At 34.3% G+C, this 27,171-nt stretch overlaps 1 protein-coding gene across 2 annotated transcripts in view; it reads right to left on the bottom strand.

Annotated features, from left to right (window-relative positions):
• Positions 1-640: 640 nt before the first annotated feature.
• The window catches only part of ARHGAP28 (Rho GTPase activating protein 28), a 186,698-nt gene continuing 160,167 nt past the window's right edge, over positions 641-27,171 (bottom strand). Inside the window, exons 9-16 of one of the 2 annotated variants that reach the window (XM_031946622.1) lie at positions 27,006-27,168; positions 20,842-20,924; positions 18,093-18,290; positions 14,151-14,294; positions 13,022-13,078; positions 9,046-9,170; positions 4,291-4,355; positions 641-1,243 (exon numbers count right to left, since the gene is read on the bottom strand). In XM_031946622.1, the coding sequence (XP_031802482.1) occupies positions 1,152-1,243; positions 4,291-4,355; positions 9,046-9,170; positions 13,022-13,078; positions 14,151-14,294; positions 18,093-18,290; positions 20,842-20,924; positions 27,006-27,168 (927 nt within the window). In that variant the 3' untranslated portion in view covers positions 641-1,151. Of the gene's footprint in view, positions 1,244-4,290; positions 4,356-9,045; positions 9,171-13,021; positions 13,079-14,150; positions 14,295-18,092; positions 18,291-20,841; positions 20,925-27,005; positions 27,169-27,171 lie in introns of those variants that run through there. The other variant, XM_031946623.1, reaches the window with a different exon arrangement.

Genomic DNA, 27,171 nt, shown 5'->3' with positions numbered 1-27,171 from the left:
GGTGAAAAATAACCTTAATAATTATGTAAGACCCAGAGGCAACTGTATTTCCCAGGCCTGGATAAAAACAATACTGTCTCTTCAAAACTGTGGTTATAAAATTAAGAATGGTCATAAAATATAGATAAGGAAATATTGGGGGAGGGGGAACTCAATGACTGGCACATAGAAAGACATTCATCAAATAATATAATAGTAATTAGGGAACAGAATGCACTGCTGTTTACAAAGAAGAAAGAAAAGGATAGACACATCTTAAGTCTGACAATGCTTTGCTCAGGGACTATGTCTATAATGTAAGCTGAAAAGCTCAAAAAAAAAATTCAATTTGTTCAGACACACAAAAGTACACATTGGTATCAGAATGATGAGAATGACAATACAGTACAACATAAACAGTACAGGTTGTTTTAAACAGTAGTTCTTTCTCCTCAAAATAACCAAATAATGAGGAGTGAGTCAGGAGCATAAATATTGTATACTTTACTTTCAGAATAAGTTTTGTTTGGATAGAAGAATTGCATTTAAGCAGCACAACTACCCTGGGCATTTCCATCATTCTTTTTATGAAAAGCAGCCCTGTGTTGTTATTATTTATATATATATATTTATATATATATATACATATATATGTATATATATATATATACATATATATGTATATATATATATATAAATATATAAAGGTGATGAAGAATCTTGCTTTGGCATACTAGCAAAATTGCCGCGGCAACCCCTTCCCACCCCTTGTCTCTTGTATTTGGTAGTGTTTGCTACATTTGGTAGGCTGTAAATAAGACAGGCATCCAAGTTTAATTATCAAGTCAAAATCCTGGAAAGGATGAAACTTTCCATTGTTCAGATTGGCCTCTCTTTGAAAGTACCATCATCCTTCCTTTGTAGGTCAAGTAACTGGCATAAGAAAATTCTTGCTTAGATGGTTACAACTGATGATTATCTCAAAGTTCGCAGGTTGGTAACCAATGAACATATCAATCCCTCTGGCTTGGAGAAGTGTCTCAAAGGTGAGAGGGCTGGGAAGGACAGAGAAAGTCAAAAGCAGTCACTTGGTTTTCCACCATATTCTGAACTTTCTTGACCTAGAAAATACAAGTGGAGTCCTTTGCCTCAGAAGAGCATTTCCTCAAGTTTCAACTTGTTTTTGGTTTTATCACCCATTCTGCATGAGGGTTCACATGATACACATCCAACATGTAGGCATCAGGATCTAAACAGTGCTGCCCTATGAGAAAAAGAAAAGAAAGGAAAAATCATGTTTACTTTGTTTACATGGTACTGGTTAAGAAAACAGCCAGCTGAGGCCAGCAGGGCTCTTTAACTGTCTCATTCACTTGGAGGTAAGTGGATCAATTCTGAGAGTTTTTTGGCAAAAGTCATCTTTTCTGACTGTCTGCTAGAATATCACTAAAGATATTTTTAGTTGAATGGAGGATTGTATAAATATATTGTTTATGATAGAATTATTTTCTAGCTTGACTACCTCTGACCACCACTTTCCCACTCAGCCTTGGGACAGTACTTATCCTTCTAAACTACCAATCTCAGTTGGCTACTCAGTTCTCAAAGCTTTATTACACAAGGCAAGAGCTAACGTTTTTAAAATACCATTTCATTTCTTATCTGAGAATACACCTTGAAGAGAGTGGTCTAGTATGACAAAAGATTCCCATTAAGTAAATTTCAAGGTATGTTGCTTTGATTTCTTTGACTTTTTGAGAAATGTCTACAGCAGGTTGAATAATAATTACAATCATAATAATCATAATAGTAAAATGAATGTTAGCTATCATGGACTATTATCAGTAGTGATGAAAATAAATTCTTATCAATCAATAAGTATTTATTAAAAAGCACCTCCTATGAGGTAAAAGATAAAAAAAAAAGTCTGATCTCTGGGAATTTAAAATATATTTTTTACTTTAACATATATGTATATTTTAATAAAACTTAACCCTTAAATTTATAGTTAGAAAGTAGCTTTCAGTGTTGATGATTTTACTGTAATTATATCTGCCATGTCATATTTCTGAATTTTTTAGGATTTCCTGTTTTCTTCACTCTGTTATGAAAATCACCAGAAAGAATACACAAAGAAAGTTCCTCAAGCAGATCTATCCTCTAAGTGCTACACAATAATTATTCATTGAAAATGGTACTGGGAAAGCAATTCACCCTGAAGATGAACAGAAATAATTTGTTTCCAGAAAGTCTTGGTCATTGACATCATGAAGAATTAGGATGTCCATTTGAGCCGATGTGAATTTCCCTTCTATTCATTTAACAAGAAGGGGCACTTTTTGAGATAACTATCTTCAGGACGCTGGGTTTTCACTTGACCTCATCAAATATTTCTTTTACTAAGGACAAATAGAACTGATCTCTGCTATTCATACATGCTTACAAACTTTAGTTCATTCTTCTTAAATACTTGCTTCTCTGCAGTCTTCTGGCAGGAAGACATGAATCAGTTAAAAATCAATCTTCAAATCTGACTGATAGCTGTCAGAATGATGCATACTGCTATGCAAATGAGTATGTTATTATTAGAGTCCAAAAACTCTTGAACTTAGTCTTAAATTATTTCATAAAAAGAAATGAAGCAGATGTCATTAAAATATAGGATTATTAGTTGAAGAATAGATTTAATTTCTTTCGAAACTATTACAGTATGTAGAAAAGTCACTTAATGAAAGAATTACCTTTTATGTGGCTAACGTCAGAAGGTCAGTGGACAGATGAATGATCCTAGAGTTACTCTGAAGTAAATTACTATTTGTTCAAATTTTTCTTTATCCTATTTACGTAAATTAACAAAATTCATGACTGCCTTTTCCAAATTCTTCATTCTACTATTGTCCCCTATCCTCAAGTTCACATCTTTTTGTTTGTATCAGATCTAGGTAGAAGTAGCCTTATTTTTCCAGATATCAATCATGAGCCACAAAACCCACTTTTCTTCTTAACTAACTCAAGAAAGCTTCTAGAAGATAGCTTTATGAAGCAATAACATGATGTAGTTTTTAAAAAAAGATAATTACATTTAGGAAAGAATACCTCAGTTCTAATCCTCCATGGGGCAAGTCAGGTTTCTTTCTATAACAGAAGAGGCTAGACTAGTTCCAATGTTATATAACCTTATTTAAAATATTTCTCTATATACTACGAGCACATTAGATTTAAAGTGTTTTTGCTAAATTCCTTTTTTTTTTTTTCAGCTGCTAAATTTCTATCTGTCTTTTAAAAGCTAAGCTCTTCTAAGAATTTTCCTTGATCTTCCAGTTTGATAACTTTATCCTTAAGATGTCATGTTGGGGCAGCTAGATGGCACAGTAGAAAGAGTATAGGACCTGAGTTCAAATCTGAACCTGAGACACTTAATACTGATTAGCTGTGGGAGCCTGGGCAAATCACTTAACCCCAATTGAAAGTGGGGGGAGGGAGGAAGAAGAGGAGGAGGAGGAGGAGGAGGAGGAGGAGGAGGAGGAGGAGGAGGAGGAGGAGGAGGAGGAGGAGGAGGAAGAGGAGGAGGAGGAAGAGGGATCATGTAATATTTTGCTACAGTGCATAATGTTACTTGATAAGTTCATTAGAGAGCTATAAACTATTTGTATTTTATGTCCTAGAGATTTGGTATTATATCTTATTTTTCTTTATAGCTCCCTGGTACCAAATACTGTGTTCTACATAGAGAAGGCACTTGGGAAATGTTTCTTATATTGTATAACACTATCCTGTGATATACTGTACTATAATGTATAGTAGTATATTATTAAGTTGTGTTGTATTGTATACAACAGTATTGTTGTGTTATAATATAATGTTGCATTGCATTGCATTGTTGTGTTGTGTGATTGTATATTGTATTACATTGTGTTGTATTAAGGAGTTTAATTTATATTTTCAAACTTCTGGCACTAAGTTATTCTATATTTATGTGCATATTGACAAATAAAAACCATGTACCTTAATTAGTATAAAGAAATTGTCAACGTGTGGATATTCCATTATGTGGAATATATAAATGTCAATAATGACATTGAAATATAACATATTTAAACAATATTCTAGGAAAGTCACGTAATTATTTTGATATTAACAAAAATATTAGTAACATATATAGGCTATTATCACTTAGAAAGTAGATCATAATAATGTAACTTTTACAATAAATAAGATAACATTTGCAGTAAGTATTTGTAAATAATAAAATAAGTATTTCTTCTCAAGGAATCAAAAAAATTAGAATTAAAATTTTAAAACATCACTTACCTATATTGCCTCCGATTTCATATAAACTTTGGTTCTGTGTCTTAATACTACTAGGTGAATCATGGCTAAAAGACAGAAAACATTTAGATTTTTTAAATTTTTATGGTCTTAGTATGAAAATATTTCTTTAGATACCCAGAATAACCAACCCCTACAAATGATATGGGCAGCTAAGTCGCACAGTGGATAGAGTGCCAGGCCTGAGGGCAGGAAACCCCAGTTTTCCTGATTTTAAATCTAGGTTCAGACACTTTCTAGCTGTGTGTCTTGGGGCAAGACGTTCAAAATTGTCTGCCTCAGTTTCCTGATCTGTAAAATGAGCTAGAGAAAGAAATACCAAAGCACTCTAGTATCTTTGCCAAGAAAATCCTAAATGGAGTTATGGGAGGATTGGACATGATAGAAAAATACTGAACAACAAAAACAACTTCTATAGCCATTGACCTATATTTCTCTTGTGCTTCTAAATCTAACTGAGAGTAAATTGATGGATAGAAAGCTAGATGGAAAGATAAATAGTGGATAGATAGCTGAATCATAAATACATAAAAAAAAAACATAGGATAGAAAGATAAATTAAAAGATCGATAGTTAGAAAGATGAATGGACAGAAATATAGATAAAAAATAAATTGCATAGAGTTGTGAAATGATCTAACCATTCTGGAGAGCAATTTGGAACTATACCCAAAGGACTATCAAACTATGCATACCAGTTGATACAGCAATGTCTTTACTAGGTCTCTATCCCAAAGAGATCATAAAAGAGAAAGGGACTCACATGTATGAAAATGTTTGTAACAGCCCTTTTTGTAGTGGCAAGGAACTGGAAACTGAGTGGACACCCAGCAGTTGGGGAAATGGCTGAATAAGTTATGGCATATGAATGTAATGGAATATTATTGTTCTATAAGAAATGAAGAGCAGGTTGATTTCAGAAAAGCCTGGAAAGACTTACATGAACTGATGCTAAATGAAGTGAAAAGAAGCAAGAAAACATTGTACACAGCAACAAGAAGATTATGTGATGATGAGCTATGACAGACTTGGCTCAATAATGAGGTGATTCCAAAAGACTTGTGATGGAAAGAACAACCCACATCCAGAGAGAGAATTATGGAGACTGAATGTAGATCAATGGATAATATTTTCACCTATTGTTGCTGTTTATTTCTTTGCCTGTGGCTTTTTTTTTCTTTTTCTTGTGTTTTTTCCCCCTTTAACCTGATTTTTCTTGTGTGGCATAACAAATATGAAAATATGTTTAGAAGAATTGCACATGTTTAACTTATATTGAATTTCTTGCTGTCTCGTAGGGGCGGGATAAGAAGAAAAGAGGGGGAAAATTGGAACACAAGGTTTTACAGAGGTGAATGTTGAAAATTATCTTTGCATGCATTAGAAAAATAAAATACCATTAAAAATATAGACAGGTGGATAGCTAGACTGGAAAAAATGAGTGGATAGACGAATAGACAGACAGATACACATGTAGAAAGCTGGATAAATAGATGAATGGATGAGTGGATAGAAGGAAGATGGACAGAGTACTTGATTTACATAAAATAGATGGCTAGGTAGAAAGAGAACAGAAAGACAGCTGGAAAGATGGATGAAAGATGGATACTCAGATGAATTATAAATACATCAAAGACAAATAGATAGGATAGAAAGGTAAATAGAAAGGTAGAAAGTTAAAAGGACAGAAAGACAGACAGAAAAAGAGGTGAACAGATAGGCCTGAAGGATGGATGGATATACAGATAGAGAGATGGAGAGACAGAGATACAGAAAAATGGATAGACATACAAAAGGGCAGATGGATAGTATTTAAATTAGATAAGATAGCTGGATATACAGAAAAAGACATAGGATAGAAAGATAGATGAATCTGTCATTCATGTTCCTATCATTCATCTTTATATCAGAGAGAGACAGATAGGATACAAAGATAATAGAAAGATAGATAGACAGACAGACTGTTAGGTGGAAGCTAGACTGATTTGAAAGATAAATGAAAAGATAGATGATAGATGAATGAATGACATATATAAAACACACATAATAGAAAGATTAAAAAATTAAAAGATAGATGTACAGAAAGATAGGTGGATAGCTAGATTGGTTAGAAAGATAGAAAGGTAGATGGATGGATATAGTCATAGATATAGAAAGATGTATAGATAGATGGATCAAAGATGGAAAGACAGATGAATAGCTAGATAATATAGAAATTTAGAAGGATAAATAGATGGATGGATAGGATAGTTAGATGGCTAGTTGACAGAACATTTATTAAGCACTTACTATGTATAAACACTGAGGTCACAAAGACAAACAAAATAAGAAAGTCAATTTAATCAGAGAATTTATAATCTACTAGCAGAAAGCCACACATAAACAAGCTCTAGAAAGTTGAGGGGGATCCAAAAAGTGCTCAGTGACATGGCTAGAAAAGGAGGTCAAGACCTGATTCTTGGTAAGATAAAGTTAAAAAAAAAAAACCTCAGAACCCAGGGTATTTTCCTGGGATGAGTCCCAGTTTTGTTGATGAGGAGGAGGTGAGAATAAAGGTTCAACTGGAGACAAGTAAAAAATAGTTGAAGTGTTCCACAGGAAGCCAATCCTTCAGTGTAAAGAGATTATGTATGGTAAGCTTCTAGCAATTAAAGCAAAAGATGTCATTGGTACTGTCTCATTAGGAAGATGAGCAGGAAAGCCCTTCAGAAGAAGTTGGTCTAAGGGGGCTGATTCAATCTAGGCTCTTTGATCCAAAATTTCTTTTATTAGGAACATTTTTTTTTACACAGGCCCAAATAAAATGAGCATCAAGTCAGTTATGCAATCTATGTAGCCAGGCATTTGTCTGCTAAATCCCTCAAAAGCCTCTCCAAGCCCCCATACGACTGTCAAGTCGAAATAATTATGGTGATTTAGGTTTCCAGGATGAGCAGCAACAGATGACTAAGTGTCCAGAGTGTTTCTGTTGGCCTCAGGCTATTACTTTTTAATATGATTGGAAGACTTCTTTAGGATACATGTCAAAGGTGTACAAGAGACCATTAAATCATGTCTGCCTTCAGAAAGCAGCATTTGGAATTATACTTCTCTTTTCATAAAACCCCAGGACAAATTCATGTGTTGGAGTAAGTGTGCCTGGTTACAAATTGATTTTCGCTCTTCTCCCTTAATGTTCTTATTCTATGATTAGCCAGTATAAGGCAAGAGAACAAAGCAGCTAGCCTCCGTTGACCCCAATGATGATTGCCTGTAGTGTATTTGAAAGGGAGTGTAGCAACAAAGATAAACTACTCTATCTTGGCTCTATATTAGTAACATATTATATGCCTACATTCCAAGAAGAATGAATGCTATCTAAGGAGAGAGCACATTTTGTTTTCGACTTTGCATTCCCAACATCTAGCAAAGTAGCCGATACATGGGGATCGATCAATTAACCAATCAATATAACACTTACCAAGTGCTTACTATAGGCTAGATACTGTATAAACGTTGAGACACAAAGACAAAAGTGAAACTGTTTCTGTACCCAAGGAACTTATACAGTTATTCCTTCCAGATCTTGACTTCCCCCATTGTGGTTTTGATATATTACAAGTGGGTATAAGATATATAAATGGGAATTTTGAGGGAGTTTTGCAGAAACCACAGAAAATATGCATAGTCCAGCAGATGACACACATATATAATTAAATACTTAACTCAAATTTTACAATAAAGTATCATAAACACCCCATAAAAGAAAAAAAAATCAGACTTCTTCCTTGATGGATAGGGAAGGCCAAAAAATTTTACATGGATTTTAGGGTCTCTAATCTCATTATAAGGAAGAGATAATTGTATTCTAAAGAGGAAGACAATAAGCACAGATATTAGCATATATATAATGTATGAAAAATAAATTCAGTGACGATTCAAGAAGTACACTACAAGTAGAAATTAGGAAAGGTTTCGTATAAAATAAGGTCATCTTAAATGAACTTCATAAATGCTTGTTTAATTGGCTTGAAACAAAAGAACTGAAACAAGAAACTTCTAAAGTCACCTTGATCAAAAACATCTATCTAGATTTTCCTTTGGAGAAAACATTAAACAGGCCTTTTTTTTTTTTTTTTTCATCTTCCAAAGGCATTATTATTAAAATTGTGGGCTTTATAAATTGAGTTTTTTATTTTTCAAAATACACCCAAAGATTGTTTTCAACATTCAACCCTGCAAAACATTGTGTTCTAAAATTTTCTCCCTCCCCCCACCTTCCCAATTCCCCTAGACAGCAAGCAATCCAATATAAATTAAACATGTGCAATTCTTCTTAAACATGTTTCCACATTTATCATGCTGCATAAGAAAAATCAAATCAAAGGAGAAAAAAAAAACAAGCAAGGAAGCAAATAATAACAACAACAAAGGTGGAAATACTATGTTATGATTAACATTCAGTCCCCATAGTCCTCTCTTTAGATGCAAATGGCTCTCTCTATCATAAGTCTATTGAAATTGACCTATGACCTAACATTATAATTATATTTTAAGCAAACAATAGAAGAATCAGGATACTATTTTATTTCTTTACCCCAAATTACTGGGGTATAGGCAAAAAAAAAAAAGATTCTAAAGCTTTATTAAGAAAGGTTAAAAAGATCAAGGTTCAAAATAACAATGCATTTGGCCAAAATTTCCTTTGTTGAATTAAGACATCTGCCTCCCATCCCAATTCGTCTCTACTGTCACCTACCTGTTCTCACAATGAAATCGAGCCAGGATATCTTTGGCTTTGGTTTGACCATTAAGCTGAATGGCCATGGACACCTTAGAATGAAGAGGTGCATGTACTCTTATAACTCCTTCAGGTATATCAGACTATAAAGAGGGGAAGAGAAAGAAAATCTGCTTAAGTTACTACTCCAGCTAGGCCTAGAATTAGTTCTTTGACTCTTTTTACTTTTATCTTGATTTTTTTTTTAAACATACACCGAGTTCTTATATGACACCATCATCCTTGGCATTCCTGTATACAATGGGGTAATTAACAAAATGATGTTATACAAATCTGCCTTGTCTGTACAATAAAAGTCTCTTCAGATGGCAGTCAGGATGGCTTTCCCTGGAGCAGAATTCTAATCTATAACTGACAGGGTTAGATTAGGACTTCCAAAAGACATTTTCTAAATGTTCAGGCTTATTAGACAAAAGCCTGTGACATCACACCCATACAGAAGTGAGTATACATCTCTCTCTTCCCCTCTCTGTCTCTCTTTCTGTCTGTCTCTCCCTTCTTCCTTTTATGTCTTAGTGAATATAGTGGGGAGGATCACTTCTTTCCTTAAGCAAAATGTGGATCATGTAGGACCAGGATTATTCATTATTCTGGACATATACCCTCCTTAGGGCAATGAATTAAATGAATCTTGGCCCCTTATCTATACCCTGGATAATTTTGTTTAAATAAATGTTTAATTTCAGACTTTTTTGTTGGTATTTCCCTTTTTCTTCTAATATCCTAAAAGTACAATGAAGAAAAATTGTTCTAATTAATTGGAGATTATTATTAATCAAGGTTTTGCTATACTACTGATATCATATGAAAAAAATGTCCTTAGGTATTTAAGTCCTCTGCTAATGGAATTCTTCCAGTTCTCTTTCTTTTGGTCATGACTTCCCTTTTATGCTCTCCGGGTCCTATGCTTTCATTTGCCAGGTGACAAAGACACTTTCCTCCTGCCCCTTTAATGATAACTTATCTCAAGTTTCGATTATCAGGCACTTAATTCACTATACTCTTTTCCTTCATCTCATCCTTTCCATGGCTTCAACTACTACTTCCATGTTGTGAATAACTTCCAAAATTAGACTACATGTCTAGTTGCTCTATTATCACCTCAAACTCAGCTTGTCTCTTTATTACATAACTTCTCATCTGATGAAAACAAGTTTTATCTTCTAATTGCCATATTTCTGTTAGTAGTAGTCATTCTAAAAATTGTGCAGTTATATATTCCTCCTTTCTGCTAATAATTCAAATGATAATAGAAAACAAAATACATAAAATATTTGCTAAGAAGTTTTAAAATATTATCTTATTTTATCCTTTCAAAAACTCTGTAAGGTACATGCTGTTATTATTTCTACTTTACAGTTGAAGAAACTGAGGAGAACCAAAGTTAAATGGCTTGCTTAGGATCGAACAGCTAATAAATCTCTGAGGCTAAATGTGATTGAAGTCTTTCTGACTCCAAGCCTAGCACTCTTATCTATTGTACTTCCCATTCTACCACTCTGTCCATTGACATGTTTTTTAGAAACTAGATTTTGTGTCAGAACAAAATATTAAAAAAAATAATGAAAATAAATAGTCGTTATTCTTGAGTTCTCCTTATCCCCTTATCACTTACAACAATCACTAAATCCTATTAGTTCTTTCATTGAAGTGTTCTTTCCTTTGTAATCTTTATTCTTTTTTATTTGTCATATCTTATCTGGGATGATTGTCTAAAAAATAAAAATAAGGGGGAGGGAAGATGCACTTGGAGAAGGAGAAAGGGAGAGGTGGAATGGAATAAATTATCCAACATAAAAGAGGCACAAGAGGTTTTACAGTGGAGGGGAACATGGGAGAGATGGACAACTTTATTCTCACTGGAATTAACTCAAAGTGGGAATAATATGTATACTCAATTGGGTATAGAAAACTTTTTTATCCTTCTGGAAAGTAGGAGGGAAAACAGATAAGGTGAAGGCCTGCCTGAACTCTCACCTGCTCCCATTCAATGGAAAACAGATACACCAGTGTGGGTAGAACAGAGGCCCTTAGTGAGTGATAAAATTCAGGCCTTATTAATATAGTACAGGAGCAACTTGACCAAGGACACCCTCACTGACACAACTTCAATATTTTCTTATGTTACTAAAGATTCTCTTCTGCCTATAGAATAAAGCCTAAATCTTCCATAATCTGATCCCAAACTCCTTTTCTAATCCTATCTACAATAATCTTTTATTATGGCCAAACATACTCACTATCTCATGAACACATCCTACTTATGTTTTCATATACTCACATATGCTGTTATTCACCTGTCTATATTATACTCTCATTCATCCTTCAAGAAACAGATTGAATTTCTCTTCTGTGAAAACTTTGAAGACCAATGTAATGGAATACTATTATACTATAAGGAATGATGAGCAAAATTGTACAATGATCAACTATAATAAACTTTTCTCAGCAACATGATTTCAAAAGAGTCATGATGGAAATGCCATCCACATACAGAGAAAGAACTATGGAGCCTGAATACAGATTGAAGCACAGTATTTTCACTTTTTGTTTGTTTGTTTTTCCTTCTATCATGGCTTTTCCCTTTTATACTGATTCTTCATTCACAACATGACTGATGTGGAAATATATGGAACATTATTATACATGTATAAACTATATCAGATTGTTTGCTGTCTTGGGGGAAGGAGAGAAAAGAGAGGAAGTGAGAAAAATTTAGAACTCCAAATCTTACAAAAATATAGTAGAAAATGAGAGGAGAAATATATCCATGAGCTGGAAAGGGAAATTTTTATTTTTTTCCTTTCCTTTTCTTTTGTTTTTTGCTCTTAATAGTATTTTTTTTTTTCAATTACATGTAAAGATTGTTTTCCACATTCATTTTTGTAAGATTTTGAGTCAGGACCATGGTAACTTTGCATGACACCTTATGCACAGGTTTTCAAGAAATGTTGGCTGGCTGATATAAGTGGAAGATTCCAGAGCTTCTATGGGACTGCAGTGATGTTTCGTTGAACACTTTTCTAGTCAACATTTTAGCCAGTAATTGCTAGGTATGCCTGTTGGGGTCACTTGATTTAATTGAAAATTTTACCATTGATGATATTTTCTTTTCATGACTAGGAAATACAAGTCATATCCCACAATCTTTTCCACTGTTTATGTGCACTCTTTGTAATGGCTGACTGTTCTCTCAATATTCACAGCTGTGTCTTTTTAGCCACAGGTGGTGTAATGAATACTTTTGGATCGAAATTAGCTGACCCCTCTCTGCACGAGGGTGGGCTGTCTGCTGCTTTAAGCAGTTACTATTTATGGTTCAATGCTTAACATTCTTAATTTTATATTTATACTTTTCTTTCTGCTGGTCCTAAATGAGCCACACTAATGTATCTCTACATACCCAAGAACTATCTGAGAAATCAGTGACTCTTCACTTCTTGAGCATATTAAACACAAGGAATGCTCACAAACACATCCTACTTATATTTTCATATACTCATATTGCTAAATTAAATAAAATGTATCTGATTTCATAATCTTACTCCCCCCCCAAGATAAAATGGATTTCATATCACCCTCTCAATCAGAATACAGATAGATTATCTTGAGAACTCCCTATCATCAGTGATAGTATAGCCTCAGAATCTTTTGTCTCACTGTATCTTGACATTTATTGTTTAGCCAATATTGTCAAATGATATTTATGAGATCCATGAGTAGCTTATGGAATGAATTCTTGATGTTTCCAATACTACTCACTTATCAATCACACTTCCAAGATCCATGATGACATACATCATTTTCCAAAGTCACATTCTAACTCTAGGAATATACTACTGACAGCTTTATATAGCTAGAGAAATGGTAAGGAAGATGTTGGTTAAAGAAAACATAAAAATGCCTTCATACAACCCAAAGATAGTTATCTTACCTTCCTTCTTGAAGATGGTGAAGTTGGTAGAGTCTTTGAAGTCCTAGGACTCGGAGCCTAAAGAACAAAGACAGATCTTTAAAAATTAACCTTGTATCACCACAAATACAAATAGAAACTCTATATTCTTTTTTCAGAACTTCAATGCATAGTTTTTGTGAATTTTACTTTTTCTCCCAACTCTCTAGGTAGTTTCATACATCATGACCATAATAAATACTATATTTATATAGATCTTTGGCACTTCCTTCAGGACAATTCTGTGAGGCAGGTAGTCCAAATATCATTATATCCATTTTACAGAGAAGGAAACTGAGGCTCAGAAAGGTTACATCACTTATTGATTGTAGCATAGCTGGCAAAAGTGGGGGAAAGGATTCAAATCCTGATTTCCTAACCAAAAGTTCACTAATAGTTACAATATATCATGTAGATTATCTCTGATTCAATTGAGTTTAGTCTGAAGTGACCTCACCTGGATGTTCTATATGGAAATTTACCCAATCATCTCTGATTAATGAAAGAATAAATCAATGAGAAGTTTGTTTTACAATGACACTTCAAATAGGAAACTACTGTCATTCTCCTAGATTTGGTTTCCTTACCAAACCCTTAGTAATAACCATTGAAGTGAATAGTACGCTTTGGGATGAGCTGCATCTCATTAAACATTATTTTGAATGACTATTCTAGAATTCTTTCACCCAAAAACATCTGTTCCCTTGGCTATTGGACAGAATAGTGGTGATATTCACTGTTTTACAGGGATTGAAATATAAGTTTTCAATTCTTGCTATGGTCATTTTACCCTTGTTTATGAGTGGTTATTATTAAATGAAAATACTAATAATTAGTATGGTGGGTCAAACATTTTAAAAGAAAGCATAAAAACCTTTTCAGAGCTCTTTATCCATCCAAAATAAGGCATAACATCATTCTTGCTCTGTACCCTCTAACTTGTATAGCTTGCTGGGCTATATAATACAGTTTATTGCAAACTCTTCTCTAAAAAAAAGTACTGAGAACTTAATGACTTTTGCACCAAAAGTATAAGGCATATTATGCTTCTCCTAAGAAATGACTAGTAAAAAAAAAAAAAACATGCTGTTGAATTATAGGCATCAGCTACCTCTATCTTTTCAGGTCTTTCTCGTTCCAAAGTTTTCCTTCTGAGAAGTTTCCTCATGCTTTTGTCAAATATCAATTGCTTCTTTGTGTTGTTAATCGCTGCCTCATTCATTTTTCTCACTTGAGTGATCAGGAAAGATGGGACCTGGAGTAAGGAGGCAAAAATGGCAAGTCAAAGTTGAAGTAGATTTTACCAATGGATTGCTCACTTTTTTAATGGTTTGTAATTCTCCTAATTGATAAGCACTTATTAATAGCCTATCTGTGCTTGGCACTCAGCAGGGTAGTTGGAAATATCAAAACAAATAAATTAAATACTCATAAGAAATAGCAAGGAGTCAAATTGTTGAAATAGATTTTACCAGTGGACTACTCACTTTCAGTAATTCTCTCAATCAATAAGCACTTACTAAGTGGCCACTACATGCCTGGCACTCTATTAAGTGCTAAAAATCCAAAGATAAAAATGAAATACTCCTAAGATCAATATAAGATCACAGATTTAAAACTGGAAGGGCCCTTGTATTGATGGTACTGGTGTTTTCCTTGATGATTTCTTCTTGGAAGCTGTTGACCAGGCTCTTTTTTCATTATGGTTTTCAAGTAGTCCAATAATTCTTAGATTATTTCTCCTGGATCTATTTTTCAGGTCAGTTGACTTTCCCATAATGTAGTTCACATTTTCTTCTATTTCCCCCCTTTTGGGGGGTTTTGAATTGATGTCTCATTGAATCATTCACTTCCATTTGTCCAATTCTAATTTTTAGTAAACTATTTTCTTCAGTTAGCTTTTTTTTTTTTTTTAACCTCCTTTTGCATTTGGACAATTGTACTTTTAGAAGAGTTGTTCTGTTCATTAGGGTTTTTTTTTCCCCCCACTTCACCAATTCTATTTTTAATAGAAATTGCTTTCTTTTTCCATTTCACTAAATCTATTTTTTAAGAAATGGTTTTCTTCAGTACATTTTTTTTCATTTCATGAAATGTGTTTTTTTAAATAATAGCCTTTTATTTTCAAAATACATGCAAAGATAGATTTGAACATTCACCCTCAGAAAACCTTGTGTTCCAAATTTTTCTCCTTTCCTTCCTGCAAACCCCTTCCCTAGACAGCAAGTAAATCAATATCTTAAACATGTATAATTCTTTCATACATATTTCCACATTTATCATGCAGCACAAGAAAAATCAAATCAAAAAAGAGAAAAAAACAAAAACAAAAAGCAAGATGCAAATGGCTCTCTCCATCACAAATCTATTGGAACTGGCCTAAATCATAAATCACTTCACTTTTAAAAAGAGCCACATAAATCAGAATTGATCATCACATAATCTTCTTGTGGCTATGTACAAAGATCCCCTAAGTTCTGTTCATTTCACTTCGCATCACTTCATGTAATTCTCTCCAGGTCTTTCTGAAATCATCCTGCTGGTCATTTCTTATAGAACAGTAATACTACATTACATTCACATATCATAACTTACTTAGCAATTCCCCAACTGATGGGCATCCACTCAGTTTCCAGCTCCTTCCAATTATAAAAAGAGGTGCTACAAACATTTTTGCACATGTGGATTCTTTTTCTGTTTTTATGATCTCTTTGGGATATAGGCCCAGTAGATACACTAATGATTCAAAAGGTATGGGCATAATTCCAAATTGCTCTCCAGAATGGTTTTCCCAAATGTATTTTTAAGGGGTTCTTTTCTTCAGTTAATTTCTGTGTTTCCTTTTCCAAACTGTCCTGCAACACTCTCATTTCTTTTTCCCATTTTTCTTTTAACTCTCTTTCAAGATTCTTTTTGAATTCTTCCAAGAAAGCCTTTGGGTTGGAGACCAGCTCATATCTACCTTTTGCTTTTAGTGTACTTAGGGTTTTGAGTTCTGTTCTTTCCTATCTCCATAATAACTATCTATGGTCAGAGATCATTTTGCTTTTTTTGCTTATTTTTAAACTTTGAGGTCTGCTCCTAGGGCACAAGGGAGATAGTTCCAAGCTTCCTCTACAGGATGATGGTGGCTTCACATAGAGCTGGAGCCAGTGCTAGAGGCTTTCCCATTATGCTGGGTGAACCTAGCCAAATCCTGTTGTTATGTTGGGGTTCAGGGGTTCACTATTTGCCTTCTGTAGTTGCACTAAAGGTCTCACGGTCTCCTGATCCACTAACCTTTTGAACTAGGACAGAATGGGCAACATTGCTGTATTTTGGATAAGAGCCTTCCCTTTAGATTTCCCACACGTGGTCTCTCTCCCTCCTGCTGGCCTGTGTCCTCCCTGCTTGACTGAGACAGACTTTTCCTAAAGTCCTTCTGAGGACTACTAGATATTTTATTACACTCCAAATATTTGTGGATTCTGTCTACTCAAAAATCCATTCAGAGGCTTGGAAGAGCTCAGGCAAAGTCCTGTCTGCTCTCTCTGTTTTCTCATTTGAGAAATGTTTCTCAAGCCAGCTTTTTCACCTTCAACAAGAGGCTTTTTATTTCTTTACTTTCTGCCATCAGAGTGGTATCACCTGCACAGCTGATATTGTTGACATTTTTTTGGGCAACCTTAATTCCAGCTTTTGATATACTGGCATTTCACATGATATACAAGGCTTATAAGTGAAATCAATATCATGGCAATATGCAACCTTGTCATACTCCTTTTCCAATCTTGAACTAATCAGTTGTTTCAAGTTTAGTCCTAATGGTTGTTTCTTGACCTGCACACAAGTTCCTCAGAGGACAAATACGATGATCTGGTATCTCTTTGTGACAAATTGTCACAATTTGTTGTGATACACAGTTCAAAGGCTTTAGTATAGTCAATGAAGCAAAAGTTTTAGATAAAATTTTCTGGAACTCCCTTTTTTAATCTAGCACATGTTGATTCTTCAGAGAACAAATGAGATGATCTGGTATCTCTTTGAGGACTTGCCCCAATTTGTTGTGATGTACACAGTCAAAGGCTTTAGTGTAGACAATGAAGCAAAAGTTTTAGATAGTCTTTATGGAACTCCCTTCCTTATCCTAGCAAGTGTTGACAATTTGGTGTCTGGTTCCTCTGAGTCTTCAAAATCCAGCCTGTACTTCTGGTAATTCTTGGTTAACATATTATTCAAGCAGAAGCAGAAGAATCTTAGTGGCAAGTGAAATAATTACATCAGTTCAATATTTAGAATGTTCTCCAGCATGGCCCTTTTTTAGGATTGGGACATAAACTGTCCTTTTCCAACTTCCTCATTTTACAGATGTGGAAACAAAGGCACAGAGAGCTTAAGTGACTTGCAGAGGTCACACCTAACAATGTCTCATGTGGAATTCAAATCCAATCTTCCTATCTGAGTTCTCTAGCATGCTGTCCCAAGGGTCTTATGTGTAATACATATAAAATAAACACAAAGTAACTTTGGAGGGACAGTGGTGGTTGTGGTGGGGGAGAAAATTGGGAAAGGCTTCATATAAAAAGAGAGTCTTTAACTTCAGCTTTGAAGGAAAGAAGGAATTCAAAGTCCTGGAATCAGTAACCTCCTAAAATGACAACTGTGGACTGATATTTGTATTTATTTACACTCTTCTCACAGGTAGAACCATCCTGAAGAATATCCTAGAACAAATAATCATAATAGACTCTTAACTAAAACTGGCATCGCAGTCTCTCTCTTAAGTGGAAACAGAGAAGAGTAATAGTATCAAAAGTGGAAAACATAGCATCAGTGAGATAAGAGGAATGGCAAAGAGCAGCCCCTGAAACTTACACATACAAATGCTGCAAAAAGTTCAATCCCATCTGTATGTCATCCATGGGGATTGAGAGGCTGCTGGCTCTGGGAGAAACAGGTATCAATATTTTTCTTTTCTTGGTTGCACCTTGTACACAGGGCTTGTATTCCAGGGAAAGCAAAAAATTAAAAAAAGAAATTTAATGGCCCCTTTCCCAGGAGAACCATCACTCACCGTCCACAAAATGTCCTGGTACCTAATCAAGAGCCGTACAATGTGTGCAGTGGTAGCAGCTGCCTGCATCTCTTCTTGATTGGAGCGTTTGCCTTTGTAGATGAAGAGATTTGGTGCAACAATCATGGAAACATTCCACAAACTCATTTTATTTTTCCCTTCATTAGCAACCACTTTCTTGAGGAATATTAGGAAGGCCTGATAGGAAACATTATTTCTATTAAACTATTATAATATAACATGACATGTATGATATAATATAGTATGACTATATATATGTGTGTGTGTGTATAATATAATATGATAAAATACATGATATGATGGAATATATCAAAATATATGATTTTATATATTGATACAACATGACATAACAAATATATATGACACAATATGATATGAACATGACAAATAGCAAAATATTAATATATGTCACCATTGTATTCTGTTGCATTATATTAATTATATATAAAATATAATAATTTAATATAATACATAAACAAAATGCACCAGTGATCTCACTAAGGCCATTAATTTCCATTCCCCATCTCTCCTACTTTAATCTACCTACCCACCATCCCCATCACCCAGAACCTCTAGGTAGTGTGAATAGAGTTGAACTGTGCAATATTTCATGTAGTCCCACTTTTTATTTAAAGATGCTAGCATAAGAAATGTTGGCGGTTTTTCTAGAGTGCTGAATGACAGCAATACCATTCTAATAGAGTTTATTATACTTCTTGATTTTCTGCTTGAGCATTTTGAAGATCTCAACGTCTGATATATTCAACCCCTAAAAGTCAAGATTCAAAGAAAATTTTAAGGATGTCTACATAACAACATCTAAGACAGACACCAGTCAGTGGTCAATCAATAAAAGATATTAGGACATAAAAAAAGGCAAAAGATAGGCTCTGTCCTCAAGGAAACCACTATCTAATGGAGGAGACAACATTTAAATAATTATGTACAAACAAGCTATATAAAAGATAAATAGGAAATAATCAGTAGAGGGAAGGCACTAGAATTAAGAAGGAATGAGAAAAGCTTCCTATTTATTTGTCTATTTATTTGTTTATTTTTCTCAAGGGGATATACAGAGGGAAAAGTCATTCTAATAGGATCCTCCAGATGCCTATTGTGGGTTTATGACTTCACACTTGAAAATTATTACCCAGGGCAGTATCTCCTTCAGCTAAATTAAGGAGAGGCAACTTGTTCAGATATCACAAAAGCCCAAGCCTTCATCTAAAATTTAGATAAGATGAATGAATTTAAGATTTTATTTTTTGGATTAAATCTCCTCTATTGTTTTTCAATCTATAGCCCTGCAAAGAGAATAACTAGAAAGATAATTGAGAAGTAATTTTTGCCAAATTCTGTTGGGAAAAAAAAAAGCTATAAAAAAAAAGTTCAAGGGGCCATGTAGTTCAGCTGAGCCTTCCAAAGCTCATGGATTCCTTAAAGTAGAGAAGAAATCCCATAAGGATATGACATTTTGGCATTCTTGGTTTTGTTTTCTAGCTACAAAGAATATTGTGGGAAAATGGAAGCTCTTGTAAGGTCAACTAGTACTTTTCCATTTTGATACAACCCAGCAACTGAAATGGGAAAAACAAAAAGCATAACCAAATGTTTTGGGAGACCCAAAAGTATAACTAAGGTCTCCTAGGATTCTAGGTGGAAGGAGAGATCACTATTTAGTTTAAATTAATTTGCTAAAATTTTGATTCTAAGTTGTATATAACTAAGTGGTGATGAGAGTCCCTTTACACTAGCTTTGTATTTTGTTAACATTTTTTCAGTTGTTGCAACTCTTTGTAACCCCATTTGGCATTTTCTTGGCAAAGACACAGAGGAGTGGTTTGCCATTTCCTTCTCTAGCTCATTTTCCAGATGAGGAACTGAAACAAATAGGGTTAAGTGACTGTCACGCAGCTAGGAAATGTCTCAGGTGAGATTTTAACTCAGAAAGATGAGTTCAAATCTGGCTTCATATACTTATGAGCTGTGTGACTCTAGTAAATCACTAACACCATTTGCCTCAGTTTCCTCATCTGGAAAATAAACTAGAGAAGGAAATGGCAAACTCCTCTAGTATCTCTGCCAAGAAAATCTCCAAAGGGGCCATAAAGAATAGGTAACACAACTAAAGAATAAACAAAAGGAGGAGGAAGAGGAAGAAGAGAAAACAAAACAAAATCAACACCAAAACTGCTTCCCAGAGAAGTAATATTAGCTGAAAAATAGGTTTACCTCTCTAAAAAAGTTCACTTTTGAATGAAGTCTATGAAACTTATAAGATCTAAAAAGTGGAATCTAATGGCCCTCCTTAAATAATAGATAGCTACATGGATTCATCTAGAAATGCTGATAAAAAAAAGTGTCACGAAGATATGTTGACTAAAATCAATGGGTTTTAAATAATCATACAAAATTAGGCCATTGCCACAAAAAATTACAGAAAGGACATCCTTAAGGAGCCTGATTTTATTAATTAATTCAGGTTTGTTGTAGTTGTTTTAGAAGGATATGATAAAATCTATACAGTACAGTAACACCAGAAATAGGCCAGAATTATGCAGGGATTCCCAAAAGTTTTCTACAATTTTAAGTGTATCACAGCTTAGAAACTGTAGTAAGACTTTTGGGGACCCCTGTACACCTGAGAACTCATAAAGCAACAGCGTTGGATAACCCATAGTTAATGTTAGGTTTTGAACTAACAAAGAAAATGAGTGATAAGACCCACCTTGGCAGTATCTCTGTTGGCATCAGGGAGAAGCATGATCAAAAGGTGCAAAGCTTGTAATTGCAATTTGATCTTGGAGATTCCTAAAAAATAGAACAGAAGCATCATCACATTGTAAACTCTTTGAATGCACGCTGAAAATACTGTTTGTTAATATATTGTGATGCCAGAGGACAGTTTTTTTAAGGTTTCCAGCATAATGATGCAAGGTTTGCCCAAATTGAACAGAGTTTCTGCCTGTTTATATACCATAACTTATCTCTCTTATGACATATGATGGCAAGGTTAGCAAAAGAAAAATCCCTATGATTTTAAAGGAATATATTATAAGCTTTGAAGTAAGGCATTCTAAGTAATATGGTAGATAAAATATTGAGCTTGAAGCCAGAATGAGCTGAGTTCAAATCCTGTCTCAGCTATTTATTAACTGTATGATCATGAATGAGTTAATTCACCCCTCTCATCGTCAGCTTACTCATCAGCAAAATGAGGAGGTTGTACTTACTGGTGTCTGATTTCTCTTCCAGTTCTAAAAGACCAAAACTTTTTTAGAGTATTCTGTCATATATTATGCAACTTTGATTTTGTAAACAGATTTACAAAAAATATAAGAAGTTATACACTGTCTTAGATAATTCCGAATTCTAATGCTTAACTTGCAGATTTATAAAAATAAAAGGGATAATTTTTGAGGATTCAATAGTACTTACTTCTTCCTAAAAGAAACACAAGATCAACTCAGATTCTACAATTTTTTTATGTCTGACATTTGGCATCTGCCTCAATTGGACTGGTCTGTCTCTTTCCCTGAAATTCTAAATTTTCTGCTCCAAGACTAAAGATCATCTGGGTTTTGACCAAAATTCAGAGCACACCAGAAAATCCAGAGTTTCTTGTGACATTCCTGTGCTCTCCTTAGAGATGGGAACTAGATCATATCATGGCCAAAGTATCCAAGACTCAATGGAGAAGTTTGAAATAGAAGGGAAATCTTAATTTGTTTCCACATAAAGGGTAAAAGTCAGTGAAATGCAAGCATTTCCAACATGTTCCAATGAAATTCAAACACTTTTTCTCCTGAAAAGGTATTAGATTATATGACAAGGTGCCACCTAATTGAGGAAATCAAATTGACCTTTTCATGGTGTGTAGAATGAAGTGGGTGAGGGAATTTGAATAAATGGATGGTGTGATCCTAAACAAGAACTTGGTAATTGGGGGGTGCAGGTTCATTTTGAACTGGAACATCACATCTGAAAAAAATCTGTATGTGAATTTTTATAGATAAACTCAGAGTTTATAAATCAAACCTGATCAGAGGCAGATGAAACCAAGTGTCATACTATAAAGGATTTGACTACGCTTTATTCAGGCAGGAATCTTTAAGAGGGAATGTTTGTAATATACTTTCTGAAGTAACAAATAACATTTTTGTCTTAATATCCAATGCACAGGCTGAGAACTGCCTCTATATAACCTTGAACAAAGAGAACTTGAAAAGTTTACTGAGAAAAACAGTTGCGGATCTACATTGGAGACCTCAGTTTCTTTGTCTGTAAAATGTAGCAATTTAGATGAATTCTCAATAAGAATATTTAATATTTCTAAAATGTCACAAAAATCCTGTTTAGTAAGGAGTACAAATATTATTACATCTATTTCACTGATGAGAAAACTGAGGTTTGCTGAGGTGAAATGTTTTGTCCAAGATCACACAGTGAGTAAATGATAGAAGTGAGATTCAAACTCCTTTCTAAATTGAGCTCATTGATTGATTAATATACCATGATGCCTCTCTAAAATGCTAAGTCAGTAGTGTCATACTCAACTAGAAATAGATCTCTGTAAGCTGCACGCTGATGTATTATACGGTATTTTTATTACTTTGTTAGACATTCCTAACTTATACTGTTCATGACACACTTGGGAGTTTTAGGGGCTGTAAGTTCCACAACTCTGTCCTAACTCACCTTTTGCAATCAATAACATATAAAATGATAAAACAGCTTTTAATGTTGAAGATGAAATTGGGGAAAGACTAGCATTTACATATATGAAGCCTAGTTTTAGTAGTTGACAGAATTTCTGATTGCATTGGTTGCAAAGTAGCTACAATTCCTCTCTAATTAGTCATTTATTTCCTAGTAAAGATATTAGATTTTCCCAAATGTGTCTAAAGCTATGATTGATGGGCTATTAGCCCTTTAATTTTATGAGACATTTTGGGGGAAAACTTTGGATAAAGAAAAGTAATTGTTGTCATGAATAAGACTTCCTTCTGGCTTTAAGAGGATACTGAAACTCAATGGAACAACCTAACTCTACCCTTTGGGAAAACTAGTTTCCTCCAAAGTTTATCCTGTGGAGTCCAAAAGGCCACTTTTTCACCCAGAGTGGTAAGCCAGCTCTTTGATGTCACAGCGGGCTTGCCTGATAACAAATCAGTCATCTAGAATATGGCATTTTTCAGTTTCAAGGTGACACAAAGATATGTGGAGGTTTTTATAAGTCACACAGCTATTTCTTTCTAGGATATTTTTCCAGGCTCATTTTATTCAATGATTTGCAGGGATAGCAATCAGACAGTGAACTGTGGGGCTAAGAAAACAAATTTATTTTTTTTACTTTGCTTTAAAGGTGCATCTCTGAACAGGTATGGCTGCAGAGGCTGAAAATGACCTCAAGTAATGCTATAAAATTTGCAGAATTGAATGGTAACAGTTTGTCAGCTGAATCGTTGAGCTGGTCTCAGAGGGAGGTTCACAAACCTGCAGCATCTTTTCTAGGACTGTAAACTTGATAGAAAAGACCTACACTTTATGATTTAAAAATAAAAGGAGCTAGCTCCCTTTTCTACACTAGTTAGTTCTAGTCACAGAAAGTATCCCATCTTAACAGACAGGGACTTTATTAAGACAGAAATCTTTAAGAGAATGTCTATACAGTCTCTGAAGGAACAAATAAGACTTTTAACTTACTATCTGATTTCAAAGGAATGGGGAATTCCTGCATGAGAAAATTTTGGTTGCTTAGGGTTTGCAACTAACATTTTGTGGACAGATTTCAGGAAGTTTGCAAACATGAATGGGGAAAAAAAACCCTTTATCTTTATTTCATTATAATTGATTTCTATTAACGAATCCAACCATTTTGGAGAGTAGTTTGGAACTATGCTCAAAAAGTTATCAAACTGTGCATACCCTTTGATCCAGCAGTGTTACTACTGGGATTATATCCCAAAGAGAAGAAGGGAAAGGGACCTGTATGTGCACGAATGTTTGTGGCAGCCCTTTTTGTAGTGGCTAGAAACTGGAAACTGAATGGATGTCCATCAGTTGGAGAATGGCTGAATAAATTGTGGTATATGAAAATTATGGAATATTACTGTTCTGTAAGAAATGACCAACGGGATGATTTCAGAAAGGCCTGGAGAGACTTACACGAACTGATGCTGAGTGAAATGAGCAGGACCAGGAGATCATTATATACTTCAACAACAATACTAGATGATGACCAGTTCTGATGGATCAGGCCATCCTCAGCAACGAGATCAACCAAATCATTTCTAATGGAGCAGTAATGAACTAAACTAGCTATACCCAGAAAAAGAACTCTGGGAGATGACTAAAAACCATTACATTGAATTCCCAATCCCTATATTTATGCACACCTGCATTTTGATTTCCTTCACAAGCTAATTGTACAATAATTCAGAGTCTGATTCTTTTTGTACAGCAAAATAATGTTTTGGTCATGTATACTTATTATGTATCTAAGTTATATTTTAATATATTTAACATCTACTGGTCATCCTGCCATCTAGGGGAGGGGGTGGGGGGGGTAAGAGGTGAAAAATTGGAACAAGAGGTTTGGCTATTGTTAATGCTGTAAAGTTACCCATGTATATATCCTGTAAATAAAAGGCTATTAAATTAAAAAAAAAAAAAAAAAAGAAAAAAAAAGAATTGATTTCTATTGTATTACTATGAATTTTCTTTTGTACATTTTCAAGATGTAATTTAGAGAGGGATCCATGGGCCAAATCAGATGAAATCCATGACACAAAAGAAGGTAAAAACTTTGGACCTGGAATCCAAGTTCAAATCCAGGCTTAGACCCTTTCTAGTTGTATAATCCTGGGGAAATCACTTAATCTCAATCTGGCTCAGTTTCCTCAACTCAAAAAAAACAACATAATAACAGCACTTACCTCCCAAGGTTGTTATGAGGATAAAAATGTGACAGTAATTGTAAAGCACTTAGCAAATTAAATGCTAATTATTACTAACATAATAGTTAAGTTGCCTACAATGCTGAAAATTCACTTCCCTGGGTCATATAATCAGTATATAACAAGAGCAACACTTGCACCCAGATCTTTCTAGTTCTGAGATGAGTTCTTTATCCACTATTCTACATTGCCACTAACTTTAGCTCTTACATAGAACAAATGATAGTGGACTTAGATAAATGTAACCTAAATTTAAATCTCAGAAAGACCTCCCGATGTTTCATTATCTCCCTCTAGAATAGGAAAGTTAACAATTCTTTTCTTTCCTGCCACTGATAACGGTTGAAAACTGAGATGATCTGGAAACATACTAATTTTAGAACAATGCTTTTTCTTATCAATTTAAGAGCTCACTAATTACCATCTTCTATAACAATTTTAATGATTTTGCAGCTCCTGAACAATCAGTGCCCTTACAGAGCATAGTCTGTAAATGAATATGCCTTTTGATTATTAAAATCCAATTGGAATTCTTATAAGGGACTAATGAAGTAATGATAAAAGCTTCAGATGGAAAGTTAAAAAAAAATCTTTCTTGTTCTAATACTGACCAATTTTATGACCTTAGTTAAAGCACTTAGTATAAAGTACTTTAGTTCTTGTACCGTAAATTAAGTTTTGCAGCAAATGGAGGAAATCTCAGATATCTATATCTAGTCCAATTTTGCATTTTATGAATGAGATAACTGAGGCATGGGATAAGTCCAATTTTCCCATTATGTACATGAGGCTTCTGAAGAAAGCCTCCACCAAACAAGAGAGAAAAAGTTGGGAAATTTCCAGATCATGGACCTAGGGATACATTAGGTAACATAATGGAGAAAGAACTAGATATAAAGTCAGGAAATACCTGAGTTCAAATCTACTCTCAAATACATAATAACTGAGCAGGTCACTTGACCTGTTTGCCTCAGTGCCCTCATCTGTAAAATGGAATTAATGATAGTACCTATTTCTAAGGATTTTTGTGAAAACAAAAATGAGATAATACTTCCAAAATGCTTAACAAACATTAAAGCACTATACACATGCTAGCCATTATCATTAATTAGACTTGAGGAGCTCTAATTGTTTTTGGATTATTGTACTTGCTATGACCAAAGGAGGAAGGCTGTATTTTTTTTTTTTTTTTTTTTTTTTTTTGGCCAGCTCAAGGGATTTTTGTTGATCAAATTAAGTGTCAAGAAGAGTCTCTGTTCATTTCTTTCCTCATAACAGTTATTATAAGCACTTACCTGGAAAATACAACATAATGATATCAGAGAAATAAAACACCTTTTCTTAGGTAGAGACCTTGCTTTCTGGGCTATGATGCTCAATAGCAGATAAAGGGCAAATCTGGGCAAAATGAAGGGACCTTCAAGACCTGAATTGTGTAACAGAGGATCCTGGAAATTGGCTAGGCAGATTCTACAGTTTCTTGTGGTAAAATATTCAGGATAAACAAGACAACTTTGGTGGAAAAAAATTATTTCAATTCCAAATCTAGAGTCTGACTGAGTTTGAATCCTGCCCTACTCAGTTGCTGTGTAACTCTGAACAAATCATTCAAAAAAAAAATAAATCTCCACCTGACTCAGTTTCCATATCTGTAAAAATCACAGGGTTGATGTGAGAAACAAATTAGATAAAATACTTTGAAAAGCACTTTCCAAAACTTTGTGCTATATAAATGCTAGCTGCTGTTATTATTACATCAAATACCCCCAAGTAACTAGAAATTTTTTTTTAAAAAGTGAGGGAGGAAAAGGAATGCTTTGCCACAAATATTCTTTTTTACCGGTCATATCTAATCAGTCACCTTTTTTTTTTTGCTTTATGCCTCATTCTGTTACAAGTATCTTATTTATGCTAAGGTGAAGTTTTCACTTACTTTCCACCAAGGCAATGAAGGCAGGCAGATATTCCACAGTAAAGAGAGGGCTGGGGAGTTCTCTGATAAACATCTTTAGCAGTCCTGCTGCATCATTGTTGCGAACTTGGTCCCAATCAAATGTATCTTCATAAAATTTGCTTTCAAGTTCTTGGCGGAGGTTCTG

The sequence above is a fragment of the Sarcophilus harrisii genome, chromosome 1 (assembly GCF_902635505.1).
Source record: "Sarcophilus harrisii chromosome 1, mSarHar1.11, whole genome shotgun sequence".
Classification (NCBI taxonomy): Eukaryota; Metazoa; Chordata; class Mammalia; order Dasyuromorphia; family Dasyuridae; genus Sarcophilus; species Sarcophilus harrisii.
This window is presented reverse-complemented; position numbering and strand designations above follow the sequence as displayed.